General features: G+C 40.4%; 1 protein-coding gene across 1 annotated transcript in view; it reads left to right on the top strand.

Annotated features, from left to right (window-relative positions):
- Window positions 1–17,937: 17,937 nt before the first annotated feature.
- The window catches only part of TRPC7 (transient receptor potential cation channel subfamily C member 7), a 102,049-nt gene continuing 99,763 nt past the window's right edge, over window positions 17,938–20,223 (top strand). The window contains exon 1 of the mRNA XM_060271662.1: window positions 17,938–18,700. Within this exon, the coding sequence (XP_060127645.1) occupies window positions 17,948–18,700 (753 nt within the window). The 5' untranslated portion in view covers window positions 17,938–17,947. The remainder of the gene's footprint in view (window positions 18,701–20,223) is intronic.

The following is a 20,223-nucleotide window of genomic DNA, read 5'->3' on the forward strand; positions in this document are numbered from 1 at the left end:
GGCCACCTTTGACAAGTGATGTCATAAAGACTTCATGTGATTGACAGATGGATTGTCCCTTCCATCTTGCTGCTGTGCCTGACCCAAGCAGGACTGATTTTGGCAATCAAGCAAGGAAGTGAAAAGCATGAAAATTAAAAAAAGAACCTTATTAAAGCATGAAAATAAAAACCAAGTAATAATGTGTAGCCTCCACGCAAACAAATCAGGATGACCGATAGATAAAGAAAGGACATACCGTGTTTCTCCAAAAAAAATAAGCCATACCCCGAAAATAAGCCATAGTGATAGGCAGTTTAACCTTGTAGATTAAACTGTACTATACTTAATTAAAAAATAAGACATCCCCTGAAAATAAGCCACCGTGTGTTTTTTTGAGGAAAAATAAATATAAGACGGTGTCTTATTTTTGGAGAAACACGGTAGTACAGTGGTACGTTGGTTTATGAACACAATTGGTTCCGGAAGTCTGTTCATAAACTGAAGCGTTCATAAACTGAAGCAAACTTTCCCATTGAAAGTAATGGAAAGTGGATTAATCCGTTCCAGACAGGTCCGCGGAGTACTCAACCTGAAGCGTACTTAACCCGAAGCATGGGTGTAATTGGTTCCAGAAGTCTGTTCATAAACTGAAGCGTTCATAAACTGAAGCGAACTTTCCCATTGAAAGTAATGGAAAGTGAATTAATCCATTCCAGATGGGTCCGCGGCATTCGTAAACCAAAAATTCGTAAACCGAGGTGTTCATAAACCGAGGTTCCACTGTATAACCTCCAGGCAAGCTTTGTGTAAAATCAGAATAATAGACAGATCATCTGAAGGAGTCATGTACCTTTCTGTGTTTGAACACTGGTTTCCGGTTTTCCCAGAAATTCATTTTCTCCCTACTATTACGGGTCATTGATATCATTTGCCATCAATGGAAAGATTTTCAGAAAATCGTTTGCTAAAATGCATACATTTTTTAAGGTAAAAAAAGAAATGAAAAGAGAAAGAATGGCTCTGGGATGTCAATCAACTTTATTGTGTGCTGCAGGCTGCTTGAAGCTCATAAAATATATTTTTTCTTTGTCTTTTACTCACCAGCGCAGGAACTGGAGTTGTAGTGGGAAGTCTTCAATGAACAGTAAGTAGAAGAAAGTAGTTTCCCCTTAAAATTATAGCAAATGTGCTGTAGGCCACTTGAACAAAGGGAGAAGCTGACGATTAAAAGATAAAGCAGATCAGAAAGCTCTGTAAAAGGAATACGTAGCAAAAGAAATGAACTTTTGTAGACTGCCAGTTGAAGAGTTCTATTTATTACTCAGGCTTAGTTGAGCAAACACCCGCAGCTTATTATCCAGAGCTCATGTGTACATGGGAGACCTGCTGTGGGACAAGATAGAAATTCTGGCAGATTGGGGGTGCTTTTATTTAATTAATGAATAAGATATAACAGAATTTTAAAAAAGGAAAATACAGTTAATGTCATTTGTGCACTTTGTACATTTGTACACAGAGGGTGGTGCTGTGGTCTAAAGCACTGAGCCTAGGGCTTGCTGATCAGAAGGTCAGCGGTTCGAATCCCTGTGATGGGGTGAGCTCCCGTTGCTTGGTCCCTGCTTCTGCCAACCTAGCAGTTCGAAAGCACGTCAAGGTGCAAGTAGATAAATAGGTACCACTCCGATGGGAAGGTAAACGGCGTTTCCGTGCGCTGTTCTGGTTCGCCAGAAGCAGCTTTGTCATGCTGGCCACATGACCTGGAAGCTGTCTGCGGACAAACGCCGGCTCCCTCGGCCTATAGAGCGAGATGAGCACCACAACCACAGAGTCGAACACGACTGGACCTAACAGTCAGGGGTACCTTTACCTTTTATACTTTGAAAAGAATTCACTAATTACAAAACAAATATTCTGTAACAGTCTACCTACCCTGCTAGATTACAAACATCGTATTCAGGAAGAACCCTTATTGAGGAACTAATTCCTAACTTCTGTCTGTTACTTTATTTTAGAAGGGCCATGTCCTCCAAGTGTTTTGGACCACAGATCCCATCATGCCTGACCATTGCCTATACCAGCAGAGGTATAGAGTTGTAGTCCAACATTTCTGGATGCCACCTGGTTGGGGAAGGCTGTTTTAGATGTTGAATGGAAACATTGTAACCAGAGTCACATTTTGGTATTAAGAGAGACAGTGTAGCGTGTAGTAATAAGAGCAGGGGTGGGCAATGTAATGCCTTCTATAAGTTGTTGGGGTCATCAGCCCTGACAAACATGATCAATGGTTAGGGGTGATGAGGGTGGTAGCCCAACAACATCTGGAAAACAGCATTTTGCCTATGCACAGGTTAGAGGGGAAGGACTTTAGTTCTTGCCCTGCCACAAAGCTCACTATATGACCTTGAGTCAGTCTCTCTCACACACAGTCTAACCTCCCTTAGAGGACTGTTGTGATGATAAAATGGAGGTGGAAAAGCCTTTTATGTTGCCTTTAGCACTTTGAAGGAAATGTGGTGTGTATTCATAAACGCCTGTATGTATAAATAAGATGGTCGGTATTATCTCTTAATTTAGATGTTTTACACAAGGTTATGGCATGCTAACCCACGCAGGAATGATCTCAACAGTCTAAATGTTAGGAATTCATTATGCCACCACCTCAGCCTTACAGAGAGAAAATACGCTCCAGATATGTAATATACTCTTTAAGTGTATAATCAAAGAGGAACCCAAATGAGGGAACAAAAAGTCGCCAAGGGACCTAAGTGATTGGAGATTTTAGGAACATATTAGAAGAGATTGTTGGGAACATGGCATAACATCTGATGAGAAAAGGCAATGGAGAGAAAGAACACAGAGGGGAAATGAAGAAGAATTCGAAGGTAAATTAATATACTGTATGCCCAAGAGAAAGAATAGCCATCTGGCAATCTGTGCATTGCATCTGCTTTTGGGGGGAAGAAAGGGGAAATATTAAATGGGTGAAATGGGAAAAAAAGTGATTTTGACTTGTAGCAGCACGTAGTGGAATTGAGCAGTGGTTTTGTTCTTCCAACATTAGCAACATTAATCATTTTTAAAAATCTTTATAATAATAACAATTTAATAATTTATTATTTATACCACACCCATTTGGCTGGGTTTCCCAGCACATACACCAGTTTCAGAAGAGAGACTGGTAATTTATATCCCAACTAACTTTTCTTCTTTCTTTGGTGATGACTTGTAGCCAAGTAAGATTGTCTTCCACGAACACGGTCTTACCAGTGAGTCCATAAGTGACTGTGGAGGCCAATTCTGGATCCACACCTCCTTCCACAGTGGGGACATATAGGTTTCCGGTCGGGAGTTGATCATGATGAGGGTTTGTTAAATGTGCCTTCCTCTTAGCTGGTTTCTCCCTTTCATCCTGAGTTTGAGCACCTTCAAAGTCCATGACATCTTTGGTAAAGGCTGTTCTCCAACTGGAGTGCTCACAGGCCAGTGTTTCCCAGTTGTCTGTATTTATACTACATTTTTCCAATTTGCTTTGAGAGAGTCTTTAAACCTCTTTTGTTGACCACAAGCATTATGCTTTCCATTTTTTAAGTTCAGAATAGAGTAATTCCTTTGGAAGATGATAACCAGGCATCCACACAACATGACCAGTCCAACAAAGCTGATGTTGAAAAATCATTGCTTCGACACTGGTGATCTTTGTTTTCCAGTACACTGCTGTTAGTTTGCCTGTCTTCCTAAGTGATATGTAGCATTTTTTGGAGACACTGGTGATGGAATCCTTCAAGGAGTTGGAGATTACATTTATAAGTGGTCCATGTTTCACAAGCATACAGTAAGGTTGGTAGTACAATATCTTTGTAAACAAGCATTTTGGTTTCCATGTGAATGCCCTGGTCCTCAAACACTTTGTGCTTCAATCGGGAGAAAGCTGCGCTCACATTTTTCTTGAATTAGATTGGTGGTGCTGCAGAGGGTTTGCTTTGTGCTTGTTGGTGCAGCACTTTGGATTTTGAGTGATAGGCCAAGCTTTTCATAAGCTTCTGTGAAGATATTTAAGATGGTTTGGAGGTCATCCTCTGAGTGTGCACACACAACGTTGTCATCAGCATATTGAAGCTCTATTATGGAAGTTATAGTAACCTTACTCTTTGCTTTCAGCCTACTCAAATTAAAGAGCTTTCCATCTGTTCGATATATAATTTCTACTCTGGTGGGTTTCCCTTCAACAATGTGTAGGATCATGGCAATGAAAACAATAGAGTTGGAGCAATAACACATCCCTGTTTAATGCCTGATCCTTCTGTGAATAGTTCACTATGAGAGCCATCGTTATATGTGATTGTTGTTGTCATATTATCATGGAGGAGCCGAATGATGTTCACAAATTTATCTGGGTAGCTGATTTTCAGGACAGTCCGCAGGGCATTACAATTTACAGTGTCAAAGACCTTAGTCAGGTCAATAAACAACACATATAAGGGTTGAAACAAAATTTTAAAAAAACAAGACCTGGAGCTGACTGTAACTCAGATCATCAGCTTCTTATAGCAAAATTCCAGCTTAAACTGAAGAAAGTAGGAAAAACCACTGGGCCAGTAAGATACAATCTAAATCAAATCCCTTATGAATACACAGTGGAAGTGAGGAACAGGTTTAAGGATTTAGATTTGGTGGACAGAGTGCCTGAAGAACTATGCATGGAGGCTCGTAACATTATAAAGGAGGCAGCAACGAAAACCATCCCAAGGAAAAGGAACTGCAAGAAAGCAAAATGGCTGTCCAATGAGGCCTTACAAATAGCGGGGGAGAGGAGGCAAGCAAAATGCAAGGGAGATAGGGAAAGATACAGGAAGCTGAATGCAGATTTCCAAAAAAATAGCAAGGAGAGACAAGAGGGCCTTCTTAAACGAGCAATGCAAAGAAATAGAGGAAAATAATAGAATGGGGGAAACCAGAGATCTGTTCAAGAAAATTGGAGATATGAAAGGGACATTTTGTACAAAGATTACCATAATAAAGGACAAAAGTGGTAAGGACCTAACAGAAGCAGAAGACATCAAGAAGAGGAGGCAAGAATATACAGAGGAATTATACCAGAAAGATATGGAGGTCTCGTACACCCCAGGTAGTGTGGTTGCTGACCTTGAGCCAGACATCTTGGAGAGTGAAGTCAAATGGGCCTTAGAAAGCACTGCTAATAACAAGGCCAGTGGAAGTGATGATATTGCAGCTGAACTATTTAAAATTTTAAAAGATGATGCTGTTAAGGTGCTACACCCAATATGCCAGCAAGTTTGGAAAACTCAGCAATGGCCAGAGGATTGGAGAAGATCAGTCTATATCCCAATCCCAAAGAAGGGCAGTGCCAAAGAATGCTCCAACTACCGCACAATTGCGCTCATTTCACACGCTAGCAAGGTTATGCTTAAAATTCTACAAGGCAGGCTTAGGCAGTATGTGGACCGAGAACTCCCAGAAGTGCAAGCTGGATTTTGAAGGGGCAGAGGAACCAGAGACCGAACAGCAAACATGCGCTGGATTATGGAGAAAGTTAGAGAGTTCCAGAAAAACATCTACTTCTGCTTCATTGACTATGCAAAAGCCTTTGACTGTGTCGACCACAGCAAACTATGGCAAGTTCTTAAAGAAATGGGAGTGCCTGATCACCTCATCTGTCTCCTGAGAAATCTCTATGTGGGACAAGAAGCTACAGTTAGAACTGGATACGGAACAACTGATTGGTTCAAAATTGGGAAAGGAGTACAACAAGGTTGTATATTGTCTCCCTGCTTATTTAACTTATATGCAGAATTCATCATGTGAAAGGCTGGACTAGATGAATCCCAAGCCGGAATTAAGATTGCCGGAAGAAACATCAACAACCTCAGATATGCAGATGACACAACCTTGATGGCAGAAAGTGAGGAGGAATTAAAGAAGCTTTTAATGAGGGTGAAAGAGGAGAGCGCAAAATATGGTCTGAAGCTCAACATCAAAAAAACCAAGATCATGGCCACTGGTCCCATCAGCTCCTGGCAAATAGAAGGGGAAGAAATGGAGGCAGTGAGAGATTTTACATTCTTGGGCTCCTTGATCACTGCAGATGGCGACAGCAGTCACAAAATTAAAAGATGCCTGTTTCTTGAGCTTTTTTTATCCGCCAGGTGTTCTGTTCTGAAATTGGGGTGGTGTTTAAAATATTTCCTTATAAAAATTTATCATTCATTTCAGCTCATTGTGACTATAACTAGAATACTATTCCTAAAGGAAATCCCCAAGTGCACTAGTACTTCAGAACACATACTGATCCAATGCTACATTTTCATAATATAAAATATGGTTTGAATAAGATCCTAATATGACAAAAATAATTTCATCTATTTTTTGAGCATTTTGTGTGCCTTTAAAAAAATCTATTAGCATATAAATTACTCTCCATCTGATATGTGTTAATAGTCAAAACTGAATTTTCAGGCCTGTGATTCAGACAAGGCAGCCATAACTCATTCTAGAGTTAGTGGGTGATCTTCCCTTGCAGACTAATAGAACATTGGCATCAGGAACACTGTGTGCCTACCTGCCCTGATTAATAATAATAATAATAAACTTTCTGGAAATCTCCAGCAGTACTAAGGATAAAAGTAATCATTACCATCTAATTATTAGATTATTGATTTATATTAAAGTATCTATAGATGATGATAATTATATGGAAGATTTAACTGAGTACTTAAAGTGAAAATACTCAAACCGAGGTGTACTTAAACCGAGGTATGACTGTTTACACCACTGCCAACTTTGGGCAGTCCTTGGATTGCAGCCTCCATCACTTTTCACGCATGGTGGCTTGAAACAAATGTAACTGTTGTTGTATTTAGAATCAAATAATTTGTAATACATAGAAATAAAATTTGGCCAACCAACATTAGCAAAATAAGACATCGTATCTGTCCCGCATCACAGCATTTAAACATGGAGCTAAAAACAATACACAAGACTGGATACAGAAGACTCTACTTATGGGGCACTTCCACTGGAGGAAGTGTGGAGGTTATTTAATTTAAACAATTCAACCTACCTCCTGCAGCCACTAGTACCCCCTGAAAAGGTTCTTGGGAGCACTGAGCTTCCCTCCAGAGCAACACTGGAGGTGGTGCTGAGGGATAGAGGGCAATCCACTGGATTGCATCATGCATGGAAGAAGGAGTTCTGTTCACAGAGGGGTGACTCTGGATCCAACTCAATGAAATTACAGATGGATACAGATGCAACACACCATGCACTAGTTCCAGATATGTGCATATTTTAAAATATTACCATCTGCCATAACAACTCCTGGTGAGATGCTGCTGGTGGCAATGCTTTCCACTTGGTGCACTGCTAGTGATCCTTCTTGGATTTGCTATAGCCTTCACTTTTACATTATGCTACTGGATTGCCTAAGCTGCCCACCAAAACAAATTTTCCAGCGGGAGAGAGATTGGAGGAATCCTAACACTTTGTAAAAATGCTTGAAAATGTGCTGTTGGTTCTAGGATGAGTCCCAGAAACTGACAATGAAAACATATTGTTAGTCAATTAAATAATTGAGGGACACACAGAATGTAGAGAAAGAGCCATAATGCTCTTGAAAAGTTGCCATTTAAAGTCTTGTCATCTTTTTGTGGCTCTGCTTTGCTTGAAAGAGTTCCTGATTCTTCGCCTTCCTCCCCTTCGGTATTACAGCATACTAAGTAGCCACTGTTATGAAGAGGAGATTGTGTTCTGCATATAAACTCATGGAAGCCCTTAAATCCTCAGAGGATTAGATGTGTGAAGGCAAGCATACCTTTAGAAGGATGTTGCTTACTCCTTCGCTAAATCAATTTCCCTATAATGAGGAATAGGCTTACAAGGTTATTTAATAGGTTGACAAGACAAAGGAAGATTAGGAAACGGGAATATGTGGTCAGGTAGTTTTATTTTGATAAAGGAGAGGGATGGGAAAGGGAAATTAGACAGGTGTGAATTAGACTTTATGGAATGTGGTCTCCTAGAGAGACAGATATGGGTGTTTCAACATCAAAGTCTGGAGACAACAATTGGAGCCAGCTCTGAGATTTGGGGTGGGAGATCCACCTCTGTTAAGATTACTCTTTCTTTTTGCTCCTGTGAGGCTTGGAGTTGAACGACCAGAGAGGAGTGTGTCTCATCACTAGCTTTTACCTTTGCAGCCTAAACTATCCTATTGGGCAAAGTAAAAAAGAAAGAAATGAAAATTGCTGTGAAAGGTTCAGATACCCAAGAAAATCATTAAATGCAGCTTGTATGGGAGGTGTGAGTGCTGTAAAGCCACAGTTGGCTGCCAAAGTATCATTTCATACCAGGTATTTTCCTTTGATGTTTCTGTGATGCTTAACAGGAATGTTTCCCTGCATGCCTATTTTTATTTCCCAGGCAAAACAAAACAAAACTGTAAGGGATCATTCCAGACTGAATGAGGGGAAACCTTTTTTTTATAAAAAAATACATTATATAATAATTGAAAACAGAGGAGTGTAGATGGGTATAGACGCTGCACACATAGAGCAGGTCTGGGTCAGGCGAGTAGGATGGGTGGGAGGGTAAGCTCTCTCACTGCCAAAGCAGCCAGCAAAAGAGCAAGAAGAGAAGGAAACCACACATCAGCCAGGCACGGTTAAATCCCTAAGGTTCCCTGGGAAATTTCCTCCGTCGAGCGAAGGTGGTAGCAATGTTGCAGTTTATCCATAGCTCAGCGTACTATTGCTGCACGAGGGACAGAGCCGCTCAACCTTGCAGCTTCTGCCTCTGAAGGGTCCCGCTTGCCCAGATTAAATAACATTTTCAGCACCACGGACAGAGATTCGCCGACCGGAGTGACAAGCATGGAGCTCGCTGAGCCTGCCGTTCAACCTTGGACTTCAGACATCTAGAGGGGAAAGGATCCCACGCCTTGGATGATAAATGTAAGATGGGGGGGGGGGGTGCTTTTGTATAAGGCATAGGGGATGCGTCCGTGCTGCTGTCGTTTTTTAAGGTGAAATGCAACTTGAATCAGTTTTTAATTATTCCCAGGGAAATATTTCCTCGTGCCTTCTAAAGTGCAAATTCTCTCTCTCTCATAAAGGAATCTTGTGATCCCTTTGTTTGAATGAAACCTAACTTTGTGTAGATTAACAATGCAGATTTATTCTCCATAGAACACAAAAGGGTAATTTGACACTTCTTAGCAATGTCTGGTTGTTTCCCTGTTTCTTCAATGTGGGCTTTTACTTCTAAAATAAAATCAGTGCTAGGTACACTGGATAAGGAGTGATTATGTAGTGCTATCCATAACCTGCTTAGGACTGGAGAAAAGTGCAGTTCTTAATTTAATTGTATTTCCTTCAAAGTTTTAGAAAAGGAAATTGTTAGTTAATTAATCTGATGTTGACTAGTAAAAACGGGTTTACAAAAGCATTTATCGTGAATATTAAGGATATTTATTTATTTAATGCCAAAATTATGCTGCCATCTACTGGAAAAACATAATTCCTGTGACTGTTATAAAAAAAGTAAAATGTTTGAATAAACACTATTTGTACTCTGATAGTTTGCAAACTTGGAGGATTTTCAGGAAAAAATATATTTTCCAAGGCCAGTTTCACACAAAACTCAGTTTGTGTAGATTTAACATTACTTTCAGGAAGTCATACTATAGCAGCTTAATTAATATTGGTCACTTGGGGGGGGAGGGAATTGTTAAGGAAGACAAGACTCTACATTTTCAACAAAAAATCATATTCCCAGTAGCATAGATAATATTTTTGCTATATGTTTAAATGAGTAGGTTAAATTATATTCTTTCTTATTCTTCTTTCTTATTCTTTCTTTCTTATTATCAATTCTAAATTTTAAAACAGGAATTTAATTTATTTATTTTTTTAAAAAATAGTAGATGGATAAGATATGAAATGACAGTATTTTTTTTTAAAAAATGATCCAACTGAAATAATTTATCTTGGAATTTCTATATAAAGCTTGGATCTCAAATAGGATCCATTTATGATAACCTAAGATCAAGTCTTACGCTGTCAGAGCACATCATTAATTAAACCAAGGAGGAGAGCAAAACAAACTGAAATAAATGGGCAGCTATAACCTTCAGTGAAATGACGCAGAAATATTGGAAGAGTTACAATAGTTTGCATAGGAACAAGAATTGCTTGAACAGTAGCTTCTGGATATTGCTGTTTGTATAGCATTTCAGAATAACAACATACTGCTAAGTTGATACTACTATTTTTGTTAGTGGGGCTTATGCAGTACATGAATTCACCCACACTCTGGAAGTAACGGAATGTGCACAGTTACCGGTACAGAGTGCAAAGCACCTTATATGCTTACATGGTCATTCATGGCAAATTTTGAAGGCCAAACAGGAAAGTGCTGTTGACTCTGCACCCGCAACTCATTGGTATGATGATAACTTAATAGAAGTGTGTGAAAGGTTCAGTTCCAAATGATATCTCTTATAAAAAATCAAGGAAAAATGAAAGAGCACGTGAAAGTGATGTATAATAGTAGTCAGGATAATTCTCAATTGATTCAATGTACAATGTGAATCCCAATCATATGGTTTTTGAAGGCTTCATGGTAAAGAGTGGAAGGCTTCAAAAGGGGGAAGGGGGCATGAAGAGTAGAAAGTTGCTCTCAAATAGTTTATGAGGAATAAGGCCAGGTGTAACACGAACAAGCTCGAAGATGTTTCTCAACTAGGGTTGAAGCATGAAGTAAAACCTCAGTTATTCATTGTAGAAGGATGAGAATAAGTATCTGCCAGGCAAACTGTAGGTAGGCCAAAAAAGGGGGAGGACTGAAATGAAATTAATGGGGTTTCTGATAGCAAGTACGACATTGATTAATTTGTGAATCTTATCTTATTTCCTATGTACATAGACTTTGGTGAAGATCAATCAGTGACATTTGTCCAAGGACTGATGAGTCCTGCAAAGTCAATGAATATGAAACAGCCACATGATTACTACTGGCTTTCTTCCAAAATTCCTGTGCTTTCATTGAAGGCATTGCCTTCACGACTGCAGAAGGCCCAAGCAAAATTATTACGATGTACTACTTTAAATAGTATGCCTATGTTCTTCATGATGGATAATTGCTAGACAAATGAAACAGGACGTACATTGTTCTGCAGGATTTACTGATAAGCTGACCCTAGGCCCAATTGCCAATATTTGTGTGTATGTCTGAAAGTACTTACACTGAATCGTATTCCTAGAAGCTATACAATATCGGAGGTACAAGAGTTTGAATGGCTGTTGTGACACTAGGAAGGTAATGGGTTTGAACAGCGATAAGACCCTTCTAGCTTGCTAGAATGTTTGGCAACCTTGTTCTTCTCTCTTCTCTCCATACCATTTTCACTCACCACCACATACATGCACCCCCCCCATATTTCTACCCCCACACAGCTGTGTCCCTGGGATCTCTTGGAGCATACTCCACGAGGACCTATTTAATAGAACCTGAATGATATTTGACATTGTAGTGCAATGACAAGAGCTATGATACTTGTGTGCAAATTATACACTTTCAGTGAAGAAATAGGCACCAATGTGCTGCTTTTTGCTTTTGTGGATATGTAAGCTCCTTGGGTTCTGTCTGAAGCAGAGAAATGTAGAATTTACATTTTCACTCTCTTGCACATACATCAGCAGAAGGGACAACCTAGAAATGATGATTTTGTCCCACATGCACACAGGTTGTCCTACATGCTGGTCAATGCAATATCCCTTTTACTTCTCCACTCTTTTCTTTTTAAAAATAGTTGCACAGTGTCTCTGTGACACTCTCGGAAATGAAGATGGTGGCAGTAGCAGCAGGGGGCTGGTGGACTGATGGAGACAGCAGGGCAGGAGCAGCAGAGCTGAAAAAGTGGCACAGCATATTCCCTCCCCCCACCCCCACCCCAAAAGGGACCCTTGTATAGAGATGGGTTAACTTAGTCATGTTCAGTGTCACTGTCAGTGATCAGTGATGGAGATCTAATATACAACAAGCCAATCTGGATCATGTGCTTTGGGTCTCTCTCAAAATCACATCATTTTGGCAACAACAAGCAGAAGGGGAAGATAAACCAACCCATATAAGCTGCTCTTGCTATCACCGTATTCTAAAATTATATTCTTGCAGTTTTAGTCCATGCTAAATGATGGTGAAAAAGGGAACCCTGGAGCTGCTTTGTGGCTAAACTGAATCCATAGGTGTTTTTTTAGAGTTCTTGAAGTGCAAACAAGTTTCATCAATAAAGAAATGACTGGACATCAGGTTGGACAACAAAAAAGAAAAATTATATACACTAGGCATGAAACTTTGCTTATGCATGATCAGATCTGGAACAAATATTTAGAATGAGTGGCATGTGGTAGAAACAAACACATCTGTTCAGAAGCAAGCCCTATTGAGTCCAACCAAGGAAGTATGTAGAGTCCCTGTTCATTTCCCTCTTTTATTTTCATTTAATATGCTTAGGGATAAGGACTGGCATAGCATCTATGATCTTACTTCATATTTATAATTGTTTTAGTATGCTATCAATTTGAAAACTACATTTACAAATTGCTAATTGATTTTTTTAAAATTGAAGTTTTTAATCTGTGATATTTTAATGTATTTCGGTATTTGTTGGAAGCCGCCCAGAGTAGCGGGGGAGACCCAGCTAGATGGGTGGGGTATAAATAAACTAATAATAATAATAATAATAATAATAATAATAATAATAATAAAGATGATTAGTTCATTCAGGTATAAAAAATTATTGGGGGGGATTATGCACATGCAAGTGTCATTGAAATCAGTTGGTCAAAGGCATGCATAATTTGGCACAATAGTGTAATCTATATATGCTACCTTTACATCTATGGATGTGGCTTCTCTGTAGGAGAATAGGAGAATAGGAGATGAACACGAACACTCAGAATGGATTAACAGTCAATTCCTCTTCCCAGGGAAGTCTGGGAATTGTAGTTCCAGGAGGGGAATAGGGTCCCCTCATAGCACTCTTAATAAACTACAACTCCCATGATTCTTAGGGGAAGCCATGACAATTTAAAGTGGTGTCATAGTGCTTTAAATGGATGGTGTGAATGTGGCCTCACTTAAGTCTTCAGTTTCAATGAGTCTATTCTTAGTAGAACTAATGCTGAATATAGCTCTATGCTCTCTTCACATAGAAGCTCCTCACTTGTGAATAACTTTGACCTAGGCAAAGCTAATCAAAAAAGTCAGATTATAATCAATGGACTTTATGTTCCTATGCAGCAAGGGAGATTCACACACATCTTGTGTGAAAGACTGTACATTCTGACTGCTATGCAGTCCTCACTGAACCTGAGAAATGGCACTGATGTTATTCTAGCAACAAAATATGACTAGAGCAGGATTGGGAGAGTACTGTTTATCACAATATTGTTCACCAGTGCCATCAAATGTCAATACACCAGTCCTAGAAAAGTACCTTGTCTTAATTGCTGTGTCTGATGAGATTGATCACTAGCAGCCTTCATAAAATATGCAAATACAGTGTAATTTAAATGCAAAGCACCATTAAACAAAAATGTTAAGATAGGTGCAATCAAGTCACAATTAGGGTTTTTTTTTTAAAAAAAAGAATGCATCATGCTCACTTTGTACATATGATTAGTTCCCAAACTAGGGCAGAGCAAGAACTGAAAAACAAAAAACATAATAGCATGTAGATCTCCTGTCACTGACTTTTCAGTTTGCCCTGTTAATCTCCAGTCATAATTCAAAGGCAACTCAAATATATTTTTAATAGAACATGAATTGATGGCCAAACATTATGCCTGGAAGTGTTCAAAGTTAAGATAATCATTTTCTTTTTGAAGACTCCCCCCCCCCTTTTAGCTAGAGCTAGAGCCATAATTCATTCATCTCTGTAGTTGGGCTACACTACATACTGTAATAGCATAAATCTTTGCATGTTTTCTTGGAGTCAGCAGGAAGTCCCATAGCATCCAATGGGATATAATCACCTGTGTGTTCTGGTCAGGTTTTCAGCCTGAATGTTCAATTTCAATAACAATTTTGCTTGAATTATTTTAGCTTCATGTTGCCTTACCACTCTAGGGTGAACACAACAGATGTTTTGTATGGCAAATGCTTAGAAATGTATGGAAGAACTGTAGAAAAATAAATTAAATATTACAGCCATGTACCAGGCGTGTGGCACCGTGTGAGTGTATAAGCAGTGAAGTCAGAGAGAAAGGCAACGCATTAAGCACAAGCTGTAATAATATACATCATCTTCCGTATATACCTGCCAACTTGAGATGACATTTTATGCATTCCATGAAGTTGAGTCTAGTCCAAAAAGTTTTAGACCTTATTCTTTTGATGAAGAAGTGGACCTTTTTTATATACGATAAAGGCAATATTCATTTGTGGCTTGTCTTTTTATGGGGGTCACATGCTGGCTGTCAGTGAGGCAAAAGTCAGGAATAAGGCGAGGCCCAAACCAAAAATGGCTGGCTTCACTCCATTTCTCTCTCTCTTTGCCACCCCCTTCTCCATCTTTCTTTACGCTCAGCAAAACGCCAGAGCGGGGACAGGTTGGTTGTTCTTGACAGAGGTCTGAATTGAACACTTGCAGAGGGTTTTTGTAAGTAGGCTGGGGGCCTGAGGTTGCCCATCCATGATTTAATAAATATATTGGTCTTGAAGGTACCACAAGACTCTTGGTTGCAAGAGTAGCCAGTACAGCATGGTGCTGTCCCAACAATGGCAATGCTGCCATTTTCCTTGAGGTGCAATGGGGCAATGGTGAGGTCGAGTATGCCCAGGTGCACTGGGAGGCCAATCCAGCACTCTCACTACCTGGGCAGCTCCAATCCAACCATTGCCCTGCTCCCCTCCGGCTAAGTGTTCCCAGTCCGGAGAATGGCTCTGCTGCACTACTGCCCCATGCCTGCAGCCCTGCTTTTCTGCTTTAGTGTGCAGACATTGTGGGAATATAGCCTAATGTGGGATTTCTCCTTGTAGAGAGTAGGAAGCGATCAATAAGTAATACAAAACCAGGAAAGTGATCAGCAATTGCAAGATGGTGGACTTGGTCCTTGTTGACTTATTTTTTACCATAACTTTTGCTTGTCTGCTTTTCCCACTTCATTTCAATCAAACTTTTTCTCAGCTCCCGTGAAAGTCACATATTGAAGAAATTACCCCTTTAACAGGATGGTTTCCATACATTCTGCTCTAGCAATCTCCTTGTTTGGGAGCATATGTAGGTTTCCCCCTAAGCTCTGGGGCTGTCATTTGCTTTTATATGCCCAACAACCATAGCTTCCCACATGTCTGCAGTCACACAAAATAAGCATGCAACCTTATTCAGGTCCTGGGTACCTTCTCATTGCAGCAGGTCCAGGAGGCCCTTGTCATTGCTGAAGTCTGGGCCCTTGGTACATGTCCAGCCATGCTGGTTCTTGGCTCCAGCTCTGTTCAAGTCCACACCTGGCCATTGTTTCATTAAAAGCTCACCACCACTATTACCCCTCATGATTCAGATGGTTAGGCCTCTTTTGAATTCGTTTGGCTTTGCTGTTCATCCTTTGCGATTTGGAAAGCTACTGAAATGTTCTAAAAAGCCAGTGCATCTGACAAGTAATTGGAACTGAGCCTCCCAAAGCTTTGGAAAAGCTAGCCATAAATATTGGCATTTAATTCTCAATGGGAAGTGGCTGTGCTGATGGCAAAAATAAATTTCGCTACTATCAAATTCCTCCCTCCCTACCCCTCCCACCTCTGTTGACCTGGTTTAACAATAAATGTGATTATGGAAAGTAATTAATATGTCTGGACCCTTTGGGGTGGGTGCTGAGCACACCTTCTTGTTTGTACCTCTTTGACAATGTCTACAATGGACCATAAATTAGGCTTGCCATACGTCAGGAAAATTCCTGACATGTCCTGGTTTTCGGGTGTAAAAATGGTGTCAGGGCTAATTTTGCTGAATAGTCAAAATGTCAGGGAAAACTCGAATGTATGGTAATTGACTATTCTATCAGCTTCCAGGGAGCTGTGTGTCTGAAATAATCCCATAACACAAGATAGATATTCTCAACCATCCTGGTTGTGGTTTGTTCTTGTTTTTTAAAAGAATTAAATTATATCAAGCTTTTAAAAGAAAATAATTCCCTTTTTCCTAGACATCAAACCTGTGATCCTATGGTCACTGGGAGGGCATCCCAGAGGCTGTAAGATCCCCTGACATGCTCCAGTAATTTAGGACAAAGTACTTCAGCCTCAGAGCTGGTTTGGTTTATTTCCCTCCCATTCGAATTAATCAGAGGGAAGGTGTGTGTGTGTGTTTGTGTTTGTGTGTGTGTGTGTGTGTGTTTAAAATAGAACAGGAGGTCTTAGTCTCACCCAACTTCATCTCTGCTCTACCACCATGGACCTAGCATGACACAGAAAAGAGGTAGCTCATTCATATTTGGTTCTCTACCCGCTTTCCTGTGCTAGATATAGGAAAAATAACAACTAAAATAATATAAAGCAGGTCTTTTCTCTCATTAGCAATATAATTTCACCTGATGATTACTTTTGCAATTCCAGGATTCCACTGGAGCTACCTAGCCATTTATCATCTAAATCACACTTGAGCACTCAGTGAACACCTGCATTTTGATGCGATGTTTCAGAGATCCCTAGGGATTCTCCAGGAAGGAAATCTTCTTAATAGGTGACCTTTTGCAATCTTTGGTTTTAAATTGTGACATGAGATCTCAGCGGAGAATATACGTTCAGATGTAGGAATCTATTAGGGAGATTAATGACTTCAGAGAAGCGACGTGGCTTATATATTACTATTACAGTTTCAGTTTTCAAACGATATATTGTAAAACTGCTGAGAACCTGGAAAAGAATGTTGCCATAAATTATTGAATCTTGTGCCCTTCTTTCATCAGTACTTAATTGCCCCTGGAATGATTCCAAGTAGTATTGAATTACTGACCATATAATTTACTGTGTTGAATTCCACTTTGTGTGAGCCTTTGAAGGTGTCATCCAAAATCCAAACATTATTTTTGACTTTATTGAGCTCTGAATCCAAATCCCAAGTTTCTATGTAATTAAAGTGTGCTGTGATAGTAAAATTCTGCTTAAAAAGGAAAATCTCAGTGAAACAAACCCAGATATACACATGATCCTTTAACGGCCACTTCATAACTGCAGCAACAATCAAATCTGTACTTCACCCTATAAGTATGACCAATATTCATTACAGGTCAGTGTATTAAGATGCAGGTAAATCCTTTTAAGACATGTCATGTTGACAAGCATTTGTGTGCCTGCTTTAGATGAAACTTTATGATTTAAAATAATGGATATGATCCAGTTGAAGTTAAGCTCAAACTAGATTTCACTTTAATTGCATAGTTAGTAGTTACAACATGGAATTATTATTTTTATTTTAAAGTTGGACAGGGTGGACCATTTTTCACAGGAACTGTAGTACTTGAGGAGGAAAGGTTTAACACAGCCTTCCTTAACTCTGCTCTCAAAAATCTCCCACCATCCCCCAGCAATTAACCTTAAATGAAATCTCCAACTGGTGCCAACTAAACTAATCCTACTTTCAGTCTCAGAAACCTTTAGGTTCTTTTGGTTTCACCCAACTTAGAGTAGACCCACTGAAATGAATAGACCTGTTAGTTATGCTCATTAATTTCAAGGGGTTTATTCTGACTATGACAAACATGTGTTTCAATAGCAGAGCTAAGGACCTAAGACTTTCTGCTGAACCCTTTTATGGATATCACTGGGAAATAAAAGTCAGATCGAGCACAAGGTAATCAATAGATGGATAGACAGACAACATTTGCCTTTTAGAAACCCACTATATTCTGTTCTTTCCACCCAGGCTTGAAAAACCACATATTTGAAAATCATGCATCGACGGCACACCACCCTCCGGGAGAAAGGGAGGAGGCAGGCCACCCGAGGCCCAGCCTACATGTTCAATGAGAAGGGCACCAGCTTGACACCTGAGGAAGAGCGCTTCTTGGATTCAGCAGAATATGGGAACATCCCGGTGGTACGGAAAATGCTGGAGGAATCCAAAACTTTGAACTTCAACTGTGTTGATTACATGGGACAAAATGCTCTGCAGCTGGCAGTGGGCAATGAACACCTGGAAGTCACTGAACTTCTTCTGAAGAAGGAGAATCTGGCTCGCGTTGGGGATGCACTCTTGTTAGCCATCAGCAAAGGATATGTGCGTATTGTGGAAGCAATATTGAACCACCCGGCCTTTGCACAAGGACAGCGTCTCACTCTCAGCCCCCTTGAGCAAGAGCTACGAGACGACGATTTTTACGCTTATGATGAAGATGGAACGCGCTTTTCCCATGACATTACTCCTATCATACTTGCTGCTCATTGCCAGGAATATGAAATTGTTCATATATTGCTACTGAAAGGGGCACGGATAGAAAGGCCCCATGACTACTTCTGTAAGTGCAATGAATGCTTTGAGAAGCAAAGGAAAGATTCGTTCAGTCATTCGCGGTCGAGAATGAATGCCTACAAAGGATTAGCAAGTGCTGCTTATTTGGCTCTATCTAGTGAAGATCCTGTTCTTACCGCTTTAGAGCTAAGCAACGAACTGGCAAGACTAGCCAACATTGAGACAGAATTTAAGGTAATACAAGATGAAAATCTTTTCTCCCCTTCCAACTCTCTCTCTTTCTCTCTCTCTCTCTCTCACTCTCTCTCTCTCTCTCTCTCTCTCTCACACACACACACACACACAACATAGAGTTTACAAAGAAAATGTAAGACCAAACTAAACTATATGTTAAATGTATGCGTTTAAAATATCCACATTTTGTTTTTCAAATTGCAGCCATGAGGTTGGGGGTGGATTAGGATCAGAACCACGGTGGGCAGTGGAGGGAAATGATCTGTTCTTCACGTGCTGAGAGCCCAGTGAAAATCCCTTCCCAAACAGCTCTTCATCCTTAGAAGAGAGCTGCTATTAAGGCCAAAGTGGCAAATTCAGAGGGGTGTAGGATGGCACCATGGAGGGAAAGGGTTAAAATTATTTTCATACATACATACATGCACACACACACATCTCTGATTGGGTCCCTGCAGCTTCTATCTGATAAAGAAAAGACATGACACCTTAAATGCATACACACATTAAAGGTATCTCCTGTCTGACCATTTGAGAAAGCACATGTATCAGGGACTGGCAGGACTCCAAGGAATGTGTGGCAGAGGAAGCGGGGTCAGAGGCTGGTCCAGGGGAAGGGGGTAGTGATTTGTATGGTTTTGTTCCTCTTGAAAAGAAGCAGCTAGGGCTGGAGGAAAAGGAAGAGTCTGAGCAGTCAGGGACGGAAGAGGAGGTGTGGGACACAAGGCAAAGGCTGGGGCTGGAGGACAGGGAAGAGTCGTAGCAGCGGGAGACAAGGGAAGAAGGGCAGGATGCACCAGAAGGGGATGAAGAAAAGGGGCCGGAGGGGTGGGGGTGGAATCCCATCCATCCCTTTCCCTGCTGTCCCCCAGGACCAGGTTGGGCTTAAAGAGGAAGGCTCAGCAGCAACTTCCATGCTGGTTGCTTGCCTGCATCATGTCAGATGAGGATACTACTTAAGTTTGGACAGAGGCATGGTCCAGCTTGGAGCAGAAGCCTGGGGAGGGGATGCCAACTATTTAGCTGTTGGAAGTGTGTGTGTTCTGTGCATCTTAAGAGCTACCATAAATGTGCGCTTTGTAAATAAAGAATTAAACTATCAGCTATTTGTCCTCCCTGGGCTCAGCGAGCTCAGGATAACGTTCTAGAAGTTGTTATAAAGGAATCTTATTTCAGTCTAGATCATATTATGATGGTTTTACAGTATGAATGAAAGAAACATGAATCAATTTGATTTGGGTCACTCATTTAGCAATGATCACCAGAATGTGGAAACGAGAACCCTTCTTGGTTCTGCTTGGCAGGTTGTTAGAATTTGTGGATGTTTCCATTCCGTGCCAGCTTTGCCTACACTTAAAATCATGGCTCTGTTCCATCCTATAATTTTGGCCAACGGATGAGGCCTGTGCATTTCAAAATGTAAATGAAACAAATATCCCCCCATCCCTATTGTTGTTGTTGTTGCTTAGTCATTTAGTCATGTCCGACTCTTCGTGACCCCATGGACCAGAGCATGCCAGGCACTC

Source organism: Zootoca vivipara, chromosome 2 (genome assembly GCF_963506605.1).
Source record: "Zootoca vivipara chromosome 2, rZooViv1.1, whole genome shotgun sequence".
NCBI lineage: Eukaryota > Metazoa > Chordata > Lepidosauria > Squamata > Lacertidae > Zootoca > Zootoca vivipara.